General features: G+C 36.8%; 1 protein-coding gene across 3 annotated transcripts in view; it reads right to left on the bottom strand.

Annotated features, from left to right (window-relative positions):
* The window catches only part of TTLL5 (tubulin tyrosine ligase like 5), a 157605-nt gene that overhangs the window by 10331 nt on the left and 128596 nt on the right, over window positions 1-18678 (bottom strand). For all 3 annotated transcript variants that reach the window (XM_063290128.1, XM_063290129.1, XM_063290130.1), the window contains 3 exons: window positions 10350-10570; window positions 2698-2783; window positions 1642-1767 (listed from right to left, as the gene is read on the bottom strand). In XM_063290128.1, coding sequence (XP_063146198.1) covers window positions 1643-1767; window positions 2698-2783; window positions 10350-10570 — 432 coding nt within the window. In that variant the 3' untranslated portion in view covers window position 1642. The remainder of the gene's footprint in view (window positions 1-1641; window positions 1768-2697; window positions 2784-10349; window positions 10571-18678) is intronic.

The following is an 18678-nucleotide window of genomic DNA, read 5'->3' as shown; positions in this document are numbered from 1 at the left end:
TTGGGATAACCTGCCAATTTTTGCCACAGTGTATCTCAAGAAATTGAGTCAAATGCCACTTTCAAGTCTATAAAGGAAGAATAGGGAGAGCCTCCTAATAGATTGGTGCACTTCCCTGGCAGGTGGTACAATTAAGATTTTTTCTAAGTTCATCCAATCAGTGAACTTTTGATAAAGATACTTTGCAAACAATTTGCTGATTATGTACATCAAATTAATCAGATGATAATTTGCTGTGTTAATCCTAGCATTTTTTATTGGGACTATCATAGAGTTACTCCATTCTTTAGAAATCGGCAGGAAACTATCAGTGTGGGTGAATGGGGTCAAAACAAATGGCGGAACTGCATGTGTGCTACACTGACTGGCTCAGCATGTGTCTACCCTACACTGGCAGGTATTGAACCTCATCCATAATGCAATTATTCCACATGAACAAAGAATTCCCAGAAACCATGGGTCATAAACAAGTACGCTAATGACAGAGTCATTTCTCTGTTGTTGCTAACGAGGCATATTCACAAGAAGGTATTTTGCAGTGCAGTGGCTCACATCCATATAATCAAACTAAGGCTGGGTCACTTGAGGTACCATTTGAAGGGATGCTTCAAAGTTCAGGCAACTTGTACAGTTAATTACTGTAAAGGCAGATAAAAGCAGGAGAGCAAAAATGAGAAAGATATTAATGGTATTTCTGTTCTGCAGGACAAATTACTATTAGTATGGAGAAACTATAGGGATTCCTATTGTGGATTGATTACTTCACTCCCTGACTTAAGGACAGTACTGATCGTGCATTTCTAATTGAAAGAAAATGTACTGAAAATTTATTGATTTATTTATTTTCTATCCCGCCTTTATTATTTTTATTATTTTTATAAATAACTTAAGGCAGCGAACATACCTAATACTCCTTCCTCCTCCTATTTTCCCCACAACAGCAACCCTGTCAGGAGAGTAGGGCTGAGAGAGAGAGACTGGCCCAAAGTCACCCAGTTGGCTTTCATACCTAAGGCAGGACTAGAACTCACAGACTCCTGGTTTCTAGCCCAGCGCCTTAACCATTAGACCAAACTGGCTCTATATATACTTTCTTATCACAAAAAGATTAATACAGCACTAAGAAAATTACACAATATCCTGGATTTATTTTGAAACCTTAGTCATTATATAAACACACCAAAAACTGCTTATAACATCAGTTTTTTAGGTTAGCATTTCCTTTAGTTTTCAATCCACCAGATTAAGGGGCTTGAATTTACCACTGTAAAATCCTACCTAGGGCAAATTAAGAGTATGGCTGAAAAAAAAAAGACAACAAGGAGAAGCTTAGGTATTATGTAAAGCTGTTATCTATCTTCCATCATCAGACCTTATCAAAAATCATAACAAACATTTATTTTCCTGACTAAAACTTGAGGTAAGCTCAGAAATCTACAGTAGAAAAACAGGCAGATTTTATTTCCTTCTTACAGTACTCTACACTTGGAAATAGCATGTTATGAACAGACTTGTGGCAGCCATTGAATATGCTTAGTTTCTCCCTTTCACCAAAAGCCATGAGATTTTTGCAGATAGGTCTCCTGCTTTTTTTCCCCTTAGCATTAACTATTAAAATTACAGCGAGGTGCCTATTGTTACCTTAAGCTGGCCCTCCCTCCTCTGGCCTTTTCTTTCTTTGCACTATAATTGTGTCAATGGTTCGGGTTCGGTTGTACAAAGGTCTAGCTCTGGCGAATATAATCTGGGTACCAGCTTCCAAGAGACCTGGAAAATGGAAAAAATGCCTTAGCCTGAGGCAGGTTCCCTGACTATTTTTTTCTTTTCTGGACTGAAGCCTCTCTTCTTCTTGACTTATCAGTATCCCATGAAAATTGGTAAGAGCCCCATGAGGAACCAAACGCCAACATACTCACTAATATGACACAAACACAAAAAGGCAAGCTACTTTGAAGGTTCTACTGGTATTGATCCTTTTCATGGGTGAAAAAGGTAGTTCCACTTTAGAATTCATCCTAAAATGAATTCAATGCAAGCAAATGTGAAACTAATGTTTTCTTTTCTTTTTTTTAAATAGAATGGTTACTTCAATGAAAATAGAGGAGAAACAAATGTCTATTATAAGGTGCCACAGCTCTTTCTGATGAATGTGAGATAGAATCACCCTTTATCTATAGCATAGATAGGTTTTCTTTCATTTACCACTTCTCTTTTCACCAATTCTAGATTTTGCTTTTAAAAGAGAGCCAGTTTGGTCTAGTGGTTAAGGCGCTGGGCTAGCTAGAAACCAGGAGCCTGAGAGTTCTAGTCCCGCCTTAGGCCTGAAAGCCAGCTGGGTGACCTTGGGCCAGTCACTTTCTCTCAGGCCAATGCACCTCACAGGGTTGTTGTTGTGGGGAAAATAGGAGGAGGAAGGAGTATTAGGTATGTTTGCCACCTCAAGTTATTTATAAAAATAAAAATAATAAGGGCGAAGAAAATGTTGCAGAGAAGGCACCTTTCTCTGATCTTCGTGTTCAGAAGCAATCAAGTCTTTCTTGGTATTTTCTTGGTATTTTCCAGGTTGCATCATGGAGATCTTATCTGTTGTACACAAGTAACCTTGTTGTAGGATATATAAAGGCATACTGTAATGCAGAAGTGAAACAAAAGGAAGTATTTGAAGAATTAGTCATTGCAGAGCCCCAGTTCTCTCACCTGTGGAGTTTGCAAGTGGCTCACAGGATGTAGCACTATCAAAGCTATTCTGGAATCCATTCAGCTGCCTTTCTGTAGAGGTTATCCTGCCAGACAAAACACTGAATTAGAAGGCAGCACTGAAAGAAAATAAATCTGAGGGGGAAAGCCATTCTAATATTCAGGGACAAAAAAAATCAAACATTTTCCAGACCATTTTTCCATGCAATAAATGCGTAGCTGTTAGAAATATTAAAGATTCCACCAGGTCAATTTTTTTTCCCATTTAGCCCCTTATCGTCTAGTTGCCATCAGCTCTCTGGAGGCTTAGGAGGAGGTAGTTCTTGTTTGCTGGTTTTTTTCTCAAAAAATTTATGTTACACAGATACAGCATTTTGCTAAGGCTTTGCTCATTTCATATCAAACAAAAAAAATGAAAATGTTGGGTGCTATGAGGTACAAAGCTAATATTGCTGCTTATTACAGGTCTTGGGCCAAGGGTACCCGTAAGATTTGCATGGATATAATCTAGAAATGTTTGTCTTCCACAGAACTTAATCTTTATTGACAAGGAAAGAAACATTCCTATGCAAAATGCTCATTGTAACGCTGTCAAAAGCTGTAGAAATGCAAGCACAACTCTTGAGCAAGTTCCAGGTCTCTAGATGTCAACTTCCAGAATTCTCAGGAATGGCTGTGTTGGTAAGTTGGCTGGGGAATTCTAGTAAATAAAAATCCACACATCAGGAAGGACACCCAGATTGGGAAAAGCTGATTTTAAGCATACATACAAGGTGGGTAATCACAAAAAGCATTTGTAGTTTTGACGAGCTGTGTAGCTTCCTAACTCAGGAGTAGATAATCCTCTAGAAGCCAGAGGAACACATTAAACAATGGATTCCAGGTCCATAGAACTTTTGGGGGAGTTTGGATGGCAAACAGATGACTTAAGCAGAATGACTGGATCAAGAATAGCCAACTTAATTCATCTTTGGTCTCTTTCTTACACTTCCCTATTTCATTAACCACATATTCCTTTTAATTTTCTTTTACTTGAATGGTTAGAAATCTCAGCCTATTTATAGCTGTCTCAGATTGTTTTTTCTCCACTTAGTTTTAGCTACATATTACATCTGAGTTGCCCTTTGATGACTAAAACTATTCCTAATAAATTACCATGTTTAGCATAACATTTGAAAGTGGCTGGAAAGTGATCAAGTCCAACCAATTGCTGTGAAGTTACAAATCAATCCATGAAGCAGCCTCAACTTCTCACAATGAAAAAAAGATGCCTTGCAAGGACCATTTCACCTCATTTTGCACCAGGTACAAACTATGCATACACATACACAACTAATTTGGAAATAGGAGTATAACACTGTTCTTTCAGTGCCTCAGGGTCTGTGTTAGAGTGTCCACATTGCAGATCTCAATCCCAAAGAAACATAAAAAGCTATAGAAGTTCCTTTCATATGAGAGAATGAAATGGAAACTTCTAAACCACACAATCTTTTGTACCATGCCAATTCATTATTTAAATCAGCTAGTAATGTCTTAAATCCTAAATAATGTCCAAATATAATCTTTAATCTTTCCTGATATTAACACATACTGTACAAATTTTTCCTTTTTAATAGATTTGGTTAAGAAAAAAAATGCTTTTAGAACCTATGAAATAAGAAATTTGTCTTACATATGAAATAAAGATTTTAATCCTATTTTGTCTATTTTTTTTTCTGAGCCACTTATCCTGTGTGATGCTTGACTCTTAACATTGGTATCTGTTATAATTGTCCTATAGGGCTCCTCAAAGCAACTTGTCTAGAATTGTCTTTATATTTTTGTCCAGCAAAGATCTTAGTTGTAGATGAGGATGAGGATGATCATACAACAGTCAAACATTGAAATCTGGTTTTCCAGAACTCCTGAAGGATGTTCTGATTTGTTCATTTTTTTATCAGCTCTTATACAAGGTTAAAAGTCCTGTTGTGTCCTTTCCAAGCAGAAGGAAGCACCTGTTCCTAGACTGGTACTGAAAAAGCAGCAAATGCTTTATGTCAAAATTAGAAGGAGAAAAAAAGTCAACTTGTAATTGGAAAAGGACAAATTATTCCTGGAAAAAAACTAGAAGAGCTACTAAAAGAACTGTCTCCTTAGTTCTTACATGACTAGCAACAGAAGTATCTCAATAGAAGAGACTATCTGTAGCTCAGGGTTGAACTGTGGAGTTCTTGGTGCTCTCTGAGCTTGGTTGTTTGCTTGCAGATATTTCATTACCCAACTGGGTTACATCATCATGTTTGCAAGCAAACAACCAAGCTCAGAGAGCACCAAGAACTCCACAAAAGTATCTCTTTTCCTTTCCCTTCTAGTTTGAGACCTGAAGCACAAGTAATGATGCCTTCTTCATCTACCATGCATAAATTATCTACATATGCTCCTGCATGATTGTGCATCTGGCTCACAGAAGAAATTCAAGGTGGGCCTAATCCCACTTAGGCCAGGAACAACAGGACACCAGAAGTAGCAATTCAATACTGATTCATCTTTCTTGTATTGCCAGTTCTCCTCAGAGGAACAACTTGCCACTGGCATAACAGAAAAGGAACACTGTTGGTACTATGCAATATCCTTACTTTAGCTTCCAGGAAAGCTAAGAACCACAGCAATGGCAGTGCACAGGTAACTTAAGATCTATGTACTAAGCAATGAGGTTAATGACTTGCAGGACCTTTTGTGCATTCCTTTTCTCTCTGCCCAGATAAGGCAGAGGAAATTCAAATAGGATCTAGCTGAGCCTGAAATACTTAGCAGCGCTGTTCAAAGAGGTAATCTGATTCTAGATTCTTTCTTCCCATTGCTCCTGTTCAGAAATATCTCTAGAAATCTTTGAAAATTGGTTCAACTATGCAGTGAGATACATAAATTAAGCACTGATGGAATGACAAAAGGACAGGAGAAAGGAAAGTAATTTTGAGAAAAGAATTACATTCTTCTCAGTAAACTGAATTACTCAAAAGGTAGAATTGCAGTGTAAGGACAGACCAGAATTCACTAAATGGTGTGCTACCAGAAATATGTGACATAATATGAATAAATCAAATGAACCATATAGACCAATCCCTTTGGTCCAATCTTTGTTCAAGAACCTGCAGGATCAGAGATTCAACATCCTTCCCAGACAGATGGTTCCAAATTGCAGTTTCTTGTACATTGCCATTCCTTACAAAAGAGCTTAATAGCTTTGAGGGGAAAATGCTACTAAGGTAGATATAAACCAGATCCGAGTTTGAAAACAAAATATGATTTGGAATATGGCTGTAGTACTCATGCATGTTCTGAATCACCCTTCAAATCTGGAGTGCTACACAACCTTACTCAGCAAAGTTTAATCCCTTTCTATTAAGCGGATTTCATGTTTGCATCAAACAGCACTTTTTCTTCTTTCTCTGGGAAAGTAAAGAATAAATGAAAAATCTAACAAAATGTAGGAATTTTCCTATTGTATGGAATAGGACACTAGGGTTAAGAAATAAGAAACATTCAACATTTTATTACATAAAATGCAACAGGAATCTTGTCAGTGGAGTTCAAAAACAAGCTGGAAATAGAAACAAAGGACAAATCATTTGTTCTGAATGGCTGAAGAAGAATGGAAAATCATGGTCTCAAAGCATTTAGGAAATAGTTTTTTCTGAAGTGTTTTGAGCCAGTGGAAATCTCTCCTATATGTGGAAAACTTGATTTTTTCCCCTCTTTTGAATCTGTTTTATAGCTAGAACAGTACAGAAGGACACATGAATCGATGATCCAAATCCATATATGAATTTTTATGTGATCAACCCTCAGTTTTGCAGCAATATATATTAGGAGCCCCTATTTCTATATAACTCACATGGAAATCACTATATAATTCTATAAATGGCAAGGAGAGACTTGGAACCTATACTAGAACCTGAAGAACAGCTCAGAAAGTATTTCTGAAATGACTTCTGGTAGTTAAATAGACTATATTCTGAAACTGTGAATACCATTTTTTTTTTAAAGTGTCTTCCCTCCTCCCTCTTTTGTGCATTTTTGATGCCGAGCTTTTTCCAGTTTTCCCACACTCTTGCATGTCACAGAGTAGAAACCACAAGAACACAGTTAAGCAAAGTCTGTCCAGGGAGCTCCAATTCCATCTCAAAAAGATAAACATACCCTTTGCCAATATGTGAGTACAGCACACCAACATCTTCAAATATACATCTTATTGATTAGCAAGCACCAGAACTCACTGAAACGCTTGTCACCTGAACTAACACACACACTCCTCTCCCAACAAAGAGAAACAGAGGGGGAAAAAAGTCAGTACAGGATCAATTTGATTGGAATGTCCACTTGCTAAAGGTACCAAGTATTTATCAAATTTGTCTGAAAGAAGACTCAAAATATGTTGATTAGCAGCCTACCTTATCTCAAAGGAACATGATGGCTAAGAGAAAATTTTAATATAGCTGACCAGAAAGAGCCCACTAATTTAAAACAAAGATTTACTGGTTGATAAGCTAGACATAAATCCAGGACAGATGCCTCCCACTAAAAGCTATATATAATGAGGCCAAACATCTTCTGGCACTGGCTGGTGACCCAATTCTTAACAGTGTGAATTAAGGAAAACAATATATTTAAGATAGTGTTGAGAGAGGTTGATTCCCCCTAAAATAGGCTGATATAATCTAGACAAGATACTAGCAAGTGGCATTACCATTATTCTACATCAGCTAAAATATAGGGGCATAAATCAAATCAAATAATTTAGAAAATAATGAAACATTTCAATAAGGAAATATACTTTTTTTTAAACCAAAGGTAATAGTTTGAAATCCTAAAAATGATACAGTAATCCAGTGGGCAAAAATGAAACTGATGAGTGAAAGGCAGGAATGTTCATCCCTAACAAAAGAATCCACAGCTTTAGAATGCATTCTTTGTGTACTGTGAAAGACTCTGCATAATATAGCAAAGAATCAGTAGTTAAAATATACAACAGCTTGGTGATATCTTCTAGCCGGGCTCACAGAATTTCTTACATAGGGTTTTTTAATGTTCTAAATAGGTGTGATGAAGCAAGTGTGAGAGACCACAATGAAGAACTTCTGTATTATCAACCCAACAGTAAACATGCTTGGATAAAACTAACCTATCCAGGTTGCCTTTAGGGTATGCTGGCACATAGGGACTGTGCATGTTTTGGCAATTCTGAACTAAATACATTTTTCTTATATAGAAAACAAAATTGACTTGCTTATTGGTGATTAGGAGTTGTTACTTTCTCTTCCCACGTCAATATAAACTATTGGATTATAAGCACTTGGTTGCAAGACATGCTGTGAGGAAAACACCCACATACTGTATATACAACTCCCATAAAGCTCATCCAGTATTCTGGCTTCCAAACTATATTCTGCATGTTACCTGTCCATCAATCATGAAGGTCTCTTATATTTGTCAGAATGCCAAAATGTCAAGAAACTGACTTGATGCAGATGATTCCACAGAACCCATCTGTGCAACATCCTTAATATATTTATCTACCACAAAACTAGCTATGACATAGCAACCATTTTGTGGCTGGTACACACATTCCAGCATGTTTGTTTTTTGGCCTCTGATGCCACAAGAAGAATGGTAGTGATATGATCTCTCCTGAGAGCTGTGGCCAAAAACTGAGCCCTTCTTTGGTTTTTTTTGGGAGAGTTGGAAGTTTATATTGAAAATAGCTGCATTAAACTTTGGAAAGGCTTAATTGATCTATTTTACCCTGGTTTCACAAGCACAAAATTGTGCTTCCAAAAATGGATTACTTGCCATCAGATTTTGATGGCAGGGTCTTGAGGTACAGTATTCTGTGTAAGATGAGGACTGCATGAAGCTAGTGGGTCATTGGTACCCACCCAAGCTATACAGTCAAAACATTTGGAGCTAATATTTAAATAGCGAACTATTACCACAGAGATATTTTAGATAAGAAGTGTAATATTTAGTATTTACTGCGTAATTGGATGGTGTAAATAAATGTGCCTTCCTCTAGGTATTACTGTAGGTACATATATTTCACCTGACCTACAAGCTAGTGCTAAAAACTGGAAGAGTAGCAGGTGTAGTGATATATCTTTTTAGTTCTTTCTTCTCCATTCAAAATCTAAGTGCACACAATAGTTTAATATACTCCCCCAATATAGCTGAGCCAAACCTTGTTCTCTTAAGCCTTTGTCTCCTGACCTGACCTCTCCATATTATGTACTTGTTCTATTACCATGAATTGCTTCAGAATTAATAATTCTGAAAAAAAATTAATTTTAAAGATGAAGATGTCCTCAAGTGAAGCTTGACTGTTAGTGACTACATGGATATAGCCATATAGTTTCCTTGGCAACTGTATGAAGTATTGTACTTTGCCACTGGTTTTTTACCGGATGTTCTTTCAACTTCGCAGTCTACAATTATAGAATTCATTTATGGTCTCCCATCAAAAGGTAAACCAGATCTGACCCTGCTTAGCTTCCAAGCCTCTAGAGAAGGTCAGTCTAGAGCCATCACCTATTAACATTAAAGCAAGAACAAGTGAACAAAGATTTATAACAGAGCTTAACATCTCCAAAGATGAAGGTACAATTTACAGTAAACTTAGGGAGGTATCTGTATAATGAGAAATTTAAAAGACTGAGACTATTTAGTCTAGGAAACAGAAGAGCATTACAGGTAATCTTCGCTTAATGACTGCCCTGTTTAGCAACCATTTGAAGTTATGACAGTGCAGAAAAAGTAATTTTACAACTGGTCCTCACACTTATGACCGTCGCAGTGTCCCCATAGTCACATGATCGAAATTTGGGTGCTTTGCAACTGGTGGGTATTTACGACCATTGCAGCATCCCGTGGTCATGTGATCGTCATTTGCATGCTTCACAGTTGACTTCCGAAAAGAGAAGCCGGAAGTAAAATTACAAGTCACGGTCACATGATGTCTTGCTTAGCAACTGTGGAGATTTGCTTAACAACTCAACAGAAGTGAGGCTATAGATCCGTCACAGTCACGTGATCTCTCGCTTAACAACCATGTTGCTTAGCGATGGAGTTGTTGGTCCCAACTGTAGTTGTTAAGTGAGGACTACCTTTAATAGAAAGCCACAAAACAACTAAAAGTAAAAGAAAATAAGTCAGATTCCAGTTTAATGATTAAAAAAAAGGACAACAAATGTATAAATAGTAACTTAGACTCATGCAATTGAAGTAACTTAAAAGCACTTGAATAAATTATTACATACATACATAATTAAATAAAACTATTTCAATACCTTTCAGAAAGCAATTATTACAATATGTTAAGACCAAAGCTTAGAAATTCGTAAATGTACAAATTTACAATGTACAAAAACGTCAAGCATTAAAAAATCCATTTATGTCTTTGTTATAACATGCAGAGGTCATAAAAGTAGTCTACCGTACTCAGGAAATAAACCATAGTATCTGTTGTTAAAATCGTGTAGGACAAAACTTGTATCTAATTGGTCCATTACATCAATGTAGAGACCTCATAAGTCCACAAGAACGAGTAAGGGACACTTGCAAGCTAATCTTTATTCATCTAAAATTTCAAGGCTAGTTCTGATTAAGGAACATAAACTTACTTGGATATTCTCTGAGATGCTACATTCCTGATAAGTGCTTGTCTGTGGCTGGCTGGGGGCTTAGGGACCAAATGTGAAGATGCACTCTGGGATGATATCACTTTGTCCAGGCTGGATACATTCGGGACTCGAGAAATGGAGCTTGATGTTCTATAACCACAAGAACCAGATGACAAGGCCGTCGAACCGATACTGCATGTTGGGAAGCTGGCAAACAAAGCCTAGTAGAAAAGGAAATAAAACATAAATGGAATTTAATGTTTATGACTAATAGAACTGTTCATATGATTAGATTTCTAATAGAATATTTCTGCTTCTGAAAATAACAAAGTCATGGTTTTTAAACTGTATTAATTTCACAGTTCACCATGCAGTGAAGAAGTACTTGAATGTATAACCCTCCCATTGTATACATCTTGCTTAGCCCTGTGGGTGCATCTTCCTTAACTGCATGCAGACAGTTCTATCACAGTGGGAAGAGTCAACAAAGTAACTTTTAACAGCATAATTGTCAGAGGCTAAGGAAAAGTCAGGACTGTTTTTCTTGGGGGCAGCAGATATCCAATAATCTTTGTTTCTCTGTTTTGCTTTATTTCTGGCTGCTGTATGCTCCAATCAGCATACAGAGACAGGGATCTAACACTGACCCAGTCTTGGATTCACCTTCAAAGAAAACTACCCCGCTGTGGTTCCTCTTAGCACATGCTGAGGAGACAAGAGAAGCTACTTTACAAACAAAACAGCAACAAGTGTGATTAAAAGTTTTGATCATAGAGAAGAGATTGGCTTGGGTAAATATCTCATCAAATACGAACTAAAATAAAATAAAAATCTTAATCGAGCATGAATCAGCTGTAATTGGAGATGGAACACACAAGAAATTCAAGCTGATATCCCTAGCAATAGTTTAGAAGCCAAACATCTGTACTGTTCTTCTAGGTGGAGAACATTAATTATTTTACAGTATTAGAAAATCAGAGAAATCAGAAACTTGCTTGATAACTGAAATAATACATTTCCTCAGACAATCCTGGATGACAAAAAAGGCATCTCAAGGTCAGCAAATATAAACTTCATCCAGCATAGAAAAGTGAAATTAATACATATGAAGGAATCAGTGAGAGCTGTTGAATATAGAGTGAGCCAAATAATATGTACACAGCAGCATGAATTGTGTCATATTCAATATAAACTTTTCCAACAAGCACTAGTGATTCTGTAGGGCTGCTTGTATGGTTTTAAATTCCATTATTTCCCATGTGAAATATCTTGAGAAGTGTTCTAGGCCTAATTATTCAGATTACACATTAGACACAGACTTAGATATGGAACAGGATCTCAAGTGAACATATGATCCTACTAGCCAGAAGGGATCTTCCCAACAATCAGTAAATGCTGGTTGTGAAATATGAGAAGCTCAATACAATTTCAGTGTAAATCAAACCACAGAAAATACAGCCATTAATTTTATTCCAGATATTCAAATAATGTACTGGGGCTTATGATAATATATATTCTTTTTTAAATACTGTTAGTCTTTCATTGTGCCACCATTTCTGATTTGAAAGCAGACAACCTTTTCTCACTTGCATCAGTCAAGATAACCACAATCAAGGCTTAAGTTTACTTAAAGATCAACAATTTTCCTACCTTCTTGACAAAATCAAAAGGGGATGAACTATGTACATTGTCATATATGAACAACTGGGAAGTGGTGTGGGAAGGATAGGATAAAAACCTAATAAATAGAAATATAAATTTAGTATTGGATTGTGAGCCCTGTGTGTAAAACATTAAGTATTTCAAGAACTTGGCAAGCAGATAACATGTATGGAGCACCATCGTATTTCTCTCATCGTTATTTATCATTTATCATTTGTTATTAAGTATTTATCTTTTTAATGGTTCTTGGCTGCCCAGACCCTAGTTCTAGGACAGGAAGTCACATAGACCTTAGGCCAAATCAGACAATTCATTTCCTTACTGGTTTCTAACAAATCATCTTAGATCAATGAATTCAGGCCAACACATTTGAGTGAATTCTGGCCCCCCCATTCTACAGTTTCAACCAGACAGTGACTGCTTAAGGAGGGAAGAAGGGCCTGTCAAATTATTGTCAGGCAAATCAAATCAACAGAGTAAATAAGCAATATTTTTTTTTAAAAAATGGATATTTCTTTATTCATGCTGAAGAAATGGTTTTCTTGAAGATCTAGGATTTAAATAGTGCTATGGAATTGTTTGTAACAGTATACACGTGAGTGAAAAATTACCACACAGACTGCACATGTGTGTATTTCAAAGACAGAACAAACCCTGCTTATGCTCAGAAACATTCACAAAGCTGCATGTGCGTACCAGTTTTCTGAAGTATGACCAAATGATTAATCTAGATTAGTAGTTAGGTCACTAGGTAATAAGAGGCACCTTCTCTCATGCACTCCTGAGCAAGAAATCTTTAAAATGTCTACATGACTTAAAATGCCAAGTATTAGAATACTTAAATATAGGGAATCACTGCATTTTGCATAATGTTGGTGCTGTGACTTATTCATGAAATGGTCATGAACAAGTAAGTCCAAACCACAAGTTACATGGAATGGGGGAAAGAACAGCTCATAATATGCTGCTCAAGGCACCGTTCAACATCCTGCAACGAAATACTAAAAAAAACACCACCAGCGTTCAAACTGCAGGAAAAGGACTGAAAACCTCACCAGGGCATTCCCCAATCATCATGTGAACAGAAATATAATTGTCTGTGTATTCCAAAGCCAAAACCATATGCAAGATTTTGATTCTCCTGCTAAAGAAGTCTCTGGTCTTTGTCATCTCATCTCATTTTGCAAAGATGACTCATTGTTGCTTTGCAAGTAGATAGAACAGGTTACAAATTGTCTGAGCTTCCCAGTGATTCTGTGGAAATAACTGGAATTGTATCTGGCATCTGGGAAAGAGACTTAACATCTTACCCTAGTAGATCTAAACAGAATCACAGTTGGTGCCTTTGACCTCTACCTTGGGGAACACAATAATATTTTGTGTTGTAAACATGATTGCTCAGCAATAAAGGCTACTAAACCATTCTTATGCTTCAAGATTTTGGTGGTCCTTTTGAAGCAGGGCTAAGGAATCTGGGGGCCATTCAGTTAAGGGCTTTCTCGGTGAAGATTCCCACTGTCCTAGCCAATATGATTATTGGTTGGATATACCCGACTGTTAAGTTCAGCAACATAGGAAGGAACACAAGCTCCCCATTCCTGTTTTAAAGGAAGTGACAGAGATCAAACGCTGAGGACCTGGAATTGGATGAGAGAGAATTGCTGATAGGGCTGATAGTTTCTTGTGCTATTGTAGCTTCCTCTGTATCTGTATCTGTATCCGTATCTGTTTTCTTTTCTAGTTGTTGAGGGAGATCCTGAGATATCTGTCAGAATTTGTTCTTCATCTCTCCCACTTCCCCATAAAGACAGTAATTATTGGGCCATTGCCCTAAATGGATCAGTGTGGAATTAGGTTGTTAATAGCAGAAGCAGCACCCATGTAAGCTGCTGTTTTCTAAAGAGAGTGCCAAACTCTTCTTGCTAAAAGGTTAGACCCTTCTCCCTATGACTGGATCTTTTCTGACGCTTCAGAGTAGTTACAGGCATCTAAAGAGATCTCCATATTATATCATGCTAGTAGTTATGTTTTTAGATCATGCGAGCAGTTATATTTTATTTAGGACCAATTTTCCCCTCCTTCTCTCCATCCTGAGGGACAATTGATAAATGCAGCTCATTCTGGCAACTAAGCCAGGATACAAGGAAGGTGGCAACAAACAGTCTAGTTCTCTCAGTTACTTCATGTGAGTTGGAGGGAGGGGGGCATGTGGCTGCTTTTCAATTCCATCCCCAAGTCTTAGAAATGTTGAAATCCCCACCTAAGTTTTATCAAGAGATCTCAGTGAAAAAACCATTTTGTTCACCAGTTGTAAAGAAAAAAAAAAGTGAATTCTATGCTAGCAACCCCTAAATCACTTAGAAAGGGATTTTAACAAAAACTATAAATAATGCTTTTACAAATCTATGGAACAACACTTGAAATAATGTACATAGTTCTGGGCACCACATGTTAAAAAAATCTATTATAGCACTGGAAAATCTTCTAAAAAAAAGGTAATCAAAATGATGAATTTTCTTACAATGAAAGGATATAAGGTTTGGAGCATTTTAGCACATAAGAAAAATGTGTGTATGTGATACTGACATATAAAATATACATTGTGCAAGGAAGTGGACAAATATACTGCACACATATCTATACATATATCTTTTTTTCTAGTAAAACTAGAAGTCATTATCTACTGAAGCTGAATGAAAGGAGAATCAGGATGATCAAATGAAGTATTTTTTTAATAGAATACTTAGTTTAACTTCAGTGGATTGTAATGACCACCACCAACTCAAATTATTTTGGAAGGAAATTGGAGAAAAGATTAATAGCTTTTGGATAGTAATTGGAGGGTATTAGAAGGTACACACCTTCTTGACCAATGAGAAGAACAGGATGCTGCACCAGAGAAATATTTCTGGCTAATCCAGGGGATTCTTCTAACACTGTCATATTGCCTGAATAATAACATGGACTATATACACCTTGGCAACTTCTACTCTAATTCAATTTATTTTTAGGATGCTCTGTATCATACCTTTAATTACTTCAATTTGGTTAGTATCCACTCCCTCAAGTCTGGACCTCTCAAGTTGCTTTGAATATAATACACAATTTACATGGCTCCCCGCTTGGACTTTACTAGAGATATTTTTAGGGTTTAAGAGGCATTAACAACAAAGAGCATATAATAAGACTACTAAAGGTACATATTCACTCTCAGTGAAAATACAGCCTCTAGAATAAAGAAAAAAATAGCACAATATGTATAGAAACAATTAAAAAATCTCCCAAGGAAGATAGCCCAAAACAGCTTCTGTACCCTGCATTCATATGAAAGGATCACCATCCAGTGTTCCAAAGATTCAAATTCTCAAGTATTCCAGTATTTATATACAGTATGTCTGCAATTCTCTGTGCATATGCTTATTTCTTTGCACTAATACAATCCTGAGAGGATAGATATGATAGAGACAGGAATCCCACTACTGTAAATAACAGGCAGAAGCAAAAACGAAATACAGATCAACTTAGGGACATATGCATCTACCTTACAATTTGTCAGATTTTTAGTCCATGTATTCTATTTTGTTTATCTCAACTGTCCCTCTTGTAGGGTTCGCATGGACTACCACTCCCAGAATTACCAACCAGCAAGGCCAATACATTTTCAAAGGCGGCAGGCTATATAAGGCCAATCTGTAACACAGTCAGTAAAGAAGTACAATCCTAAAGATTTCAGACAGAAACATTTCCCAGCTCTATCTGGAAATGGCAAGCACTGAACCAATTATCATTTGCATACAAAACATGTGCTCTACAATTGAGTTAAACCTCTTTCTGTACAGCAAGCAATATCTTAAATGCCCAGAAAACCAGAAACAATTCTGGGACAGGTACAGTACATAGAGTCTTTTTTTGGCAAAAGGCTTGTTAAAAGAAACTCAGCAGGAAAAATAATCATTTTAAAGGCTTATTAACAAAGCAATCTAGATTCCACTTTGCCCAGATAACCTGGTGGAGAAAGCAAGTTCTTCCTGCTTCAAGAATGTAAATCAACAATTCTTATGAACACTGTCCATCTCAGATTACATACAAGAATTATTAAGATATATGTCATACACACTATACAGATAGTCTTTGAAGATCAATGTTTCATGAAGAAAAAAGAAGCAAGAAAATAAGCAGAAAGAAGAATCAGAGGGAACCAGAAGTTTCTAAACTATGAACCACAGAAGCCAGATCCAATTCCTTCTTCTCAGCTGTTACACTAAAAATATATTTAATACATTCCTGGCATGACTTTTGTATGGGGCCTATTAAAGTAATTTCCAAAGTAAGTTATGGCAGTGTGAGCCAAAGACAAAAGAACCTGAAAATAATGTAAAGCTTCCCAAAGGCAGTGAAAAAAAGGGGATAGGTAAAGAACAAAGACAGTACATAAAAAGCTTGCTGTATACAGAACCAGAGTAATAAAGAATATTAGGTATTTTAAAAACATTGTTATTAACAGTTAAATCACGACAGCATTCTTTCATTCTGATAGTTCATAATCATCCCTTTTACATCTAAATGGGCAATAATGAGAAACTTTATAGCCCAAGAACCTAGGGAGGATCTCTTCTGAGCCTCTTGCCCCATCCACTATCCAGTTGCGGGCTATGCCATCTCTTATCTGACTGTTCCCTTGGCAGCATCTCTTTGCCCAGTCTCCCAAGGTCATTCCCAGATACTGCTACAGGAAATTAGGCAAGCTCTGCTGTTGATGTGGTTTTATGATTGGTATATCTTGTTTACCTTGAGTGCCACGGGTCATTGTTTGTAACTGTTGATTTTAATCCTTATAAGCTGCCCAGAGTCACTGTTGTGAGGCAGGCAGTCATATTAAATTTTTTAAATTTTTAAAAATAATAAATAATGGAATGTTTTACTGGACTATTTTATAGAGCACAGCAACAATTCCACATTGAAACGGGTTATTTATATTGAATATTTAAGTGGTATTTCAGGAAGATATTATATGTTTAAAATGAGAAAGGTCTGTAAGCATAACTGAGTTATTTAGGTAAGCATCATGATTAATTTCCTATGAAGACTTGTCATAGAATATTTTTCTAATAGGGAGCACTATTACTCAAATGTGCAATTAATCCACTGTAAAATAATGCTTCATTTTAGCATGTGTGTGTGTAGTATTAATTATACACATGTAAATTAGCATTTAATTTTTCCAAATGCATAACTGTTCCTGAAGTGAACTTATGGCACATAGCTTGATCAATTATTGGATTAACTCTGTGGCTTTATACTGTAACTTGTATCAAAAAGAAGCAAAGCTTCTACAAACTGAAAAGAACACTGTCTATATTTAATCCAATGAAAATTCATGCTAATTAATATCATGCAGGAAGAAAATAATAGTACGTTTAGATAGGAACTGCTTGCAGATCGTTTTATAAATATTGCATTCACTCTCCCAGGAACTGTCATTATTATAGTCCAAGGAACTGAGATCACACAGCTATGTGGCCTAAGGTGCCAGAGCATAGCAAAGGGGGAGCAGGGAAGGACCCAGATTCTGTCCTTATTCAAACGTATTACGGATAAGACCATTAAGGCTGTTCTAGTCAATTTAAAGTGCAGAGACGTCACTCTGACAACAAAGTAGTATTGTCAAGACTGTGGTTTTTCTAGTCGCAACATTTGGCTGTGAAAGCTGGACCATAAGAAGTACTGAACAAAGAAAAATTGATGTCTTTGAATTGAGGTGCTGATGGAAACTGTTGAGAGAACCTTGGAACACAGTAAGAACAAATCCCTCAATGCTAGAGGAAGTAAAACCAGACAGTTCACTGGAAGCACTGATGATGAAGCTAAAGCCGAAATATTTTGCATACATAATACTGAGAAGACAAGAGTCACCGGAGAGGACCCTGATCTTGGAAAATTTGAAGGCAATTGAAACAGAGGCTGATAGAAGACAAGGTGGCTAGAGATTATCACTTATGATACAAACATAAGTTTTTAAGAACTCAGAGAAGCAGTTGTTGACAAACAATCCTGGCAAAATGATGTCCAACAGGTCAGGAATACCTGGAATTGATTGAATGACTGGAAAAAGTTACATAAATTAGTCAGGTAGACCTTTGTTTCTTATTCCCTAAAGTTAGCAGGAAACGTAATAGTAAACTTGCTGATTATTGAGGGCAGGAATATCCAGTTACAGTCCTCTATTTTTTTATGTTTAAATCATTCCAATCTTTAATTTTATTACTCCAGGCAGAGTGAGAGCTTCTGCATTAAAGCCCTTTTCTTTAATAATGGAAACTTCAGTATTTCCTGAGCCTGAGATGTGGCAATGATCTCTATAACGATACCACTGAATGTCTGTGCTCAGAGGGACTGGGAGAGGGAGTGCAGGAGATGCAAGCATAAGCTTAACAAAGAATCTCTTGAAGAGGAACTCCTGAGTAATGGCTTTGCCCCAAGCCAAGAACAACACCATCTCCATGTCAGCAATTAGAAGAGTCAGGCATCACAGCCCCTTTCACACAAGTTAACTTACAAGGTTACCCAAGCAGAGCACTATGGACGTGGTCCCCTTGGATAGACATTAAAAATGTGCCTAGTGTTTCTCCTTCACTAAAAGTTGGAAAGAGCCGAAAATGGAGGGAGT

Source organism: Candoia aspera, chromosome 1 (genome assembly GCF_035149785.1).
Source record: "Candoia aspera isolate rCanAsp1 chromosome 1, rCanAsp1.hap2, whole genome shotgun sequence".
Lineage (NCBI taxonomy): Eukaryota > Metazoa > Chordata > Lepidosauria > Squamata > Boidae > Candoia > Candoia aspera.
The sequence above is the reverse complement of the archived record's forward strand: the minus strand, read 5'-3'. Positions and strand labels throughout refer to the sequence as shown.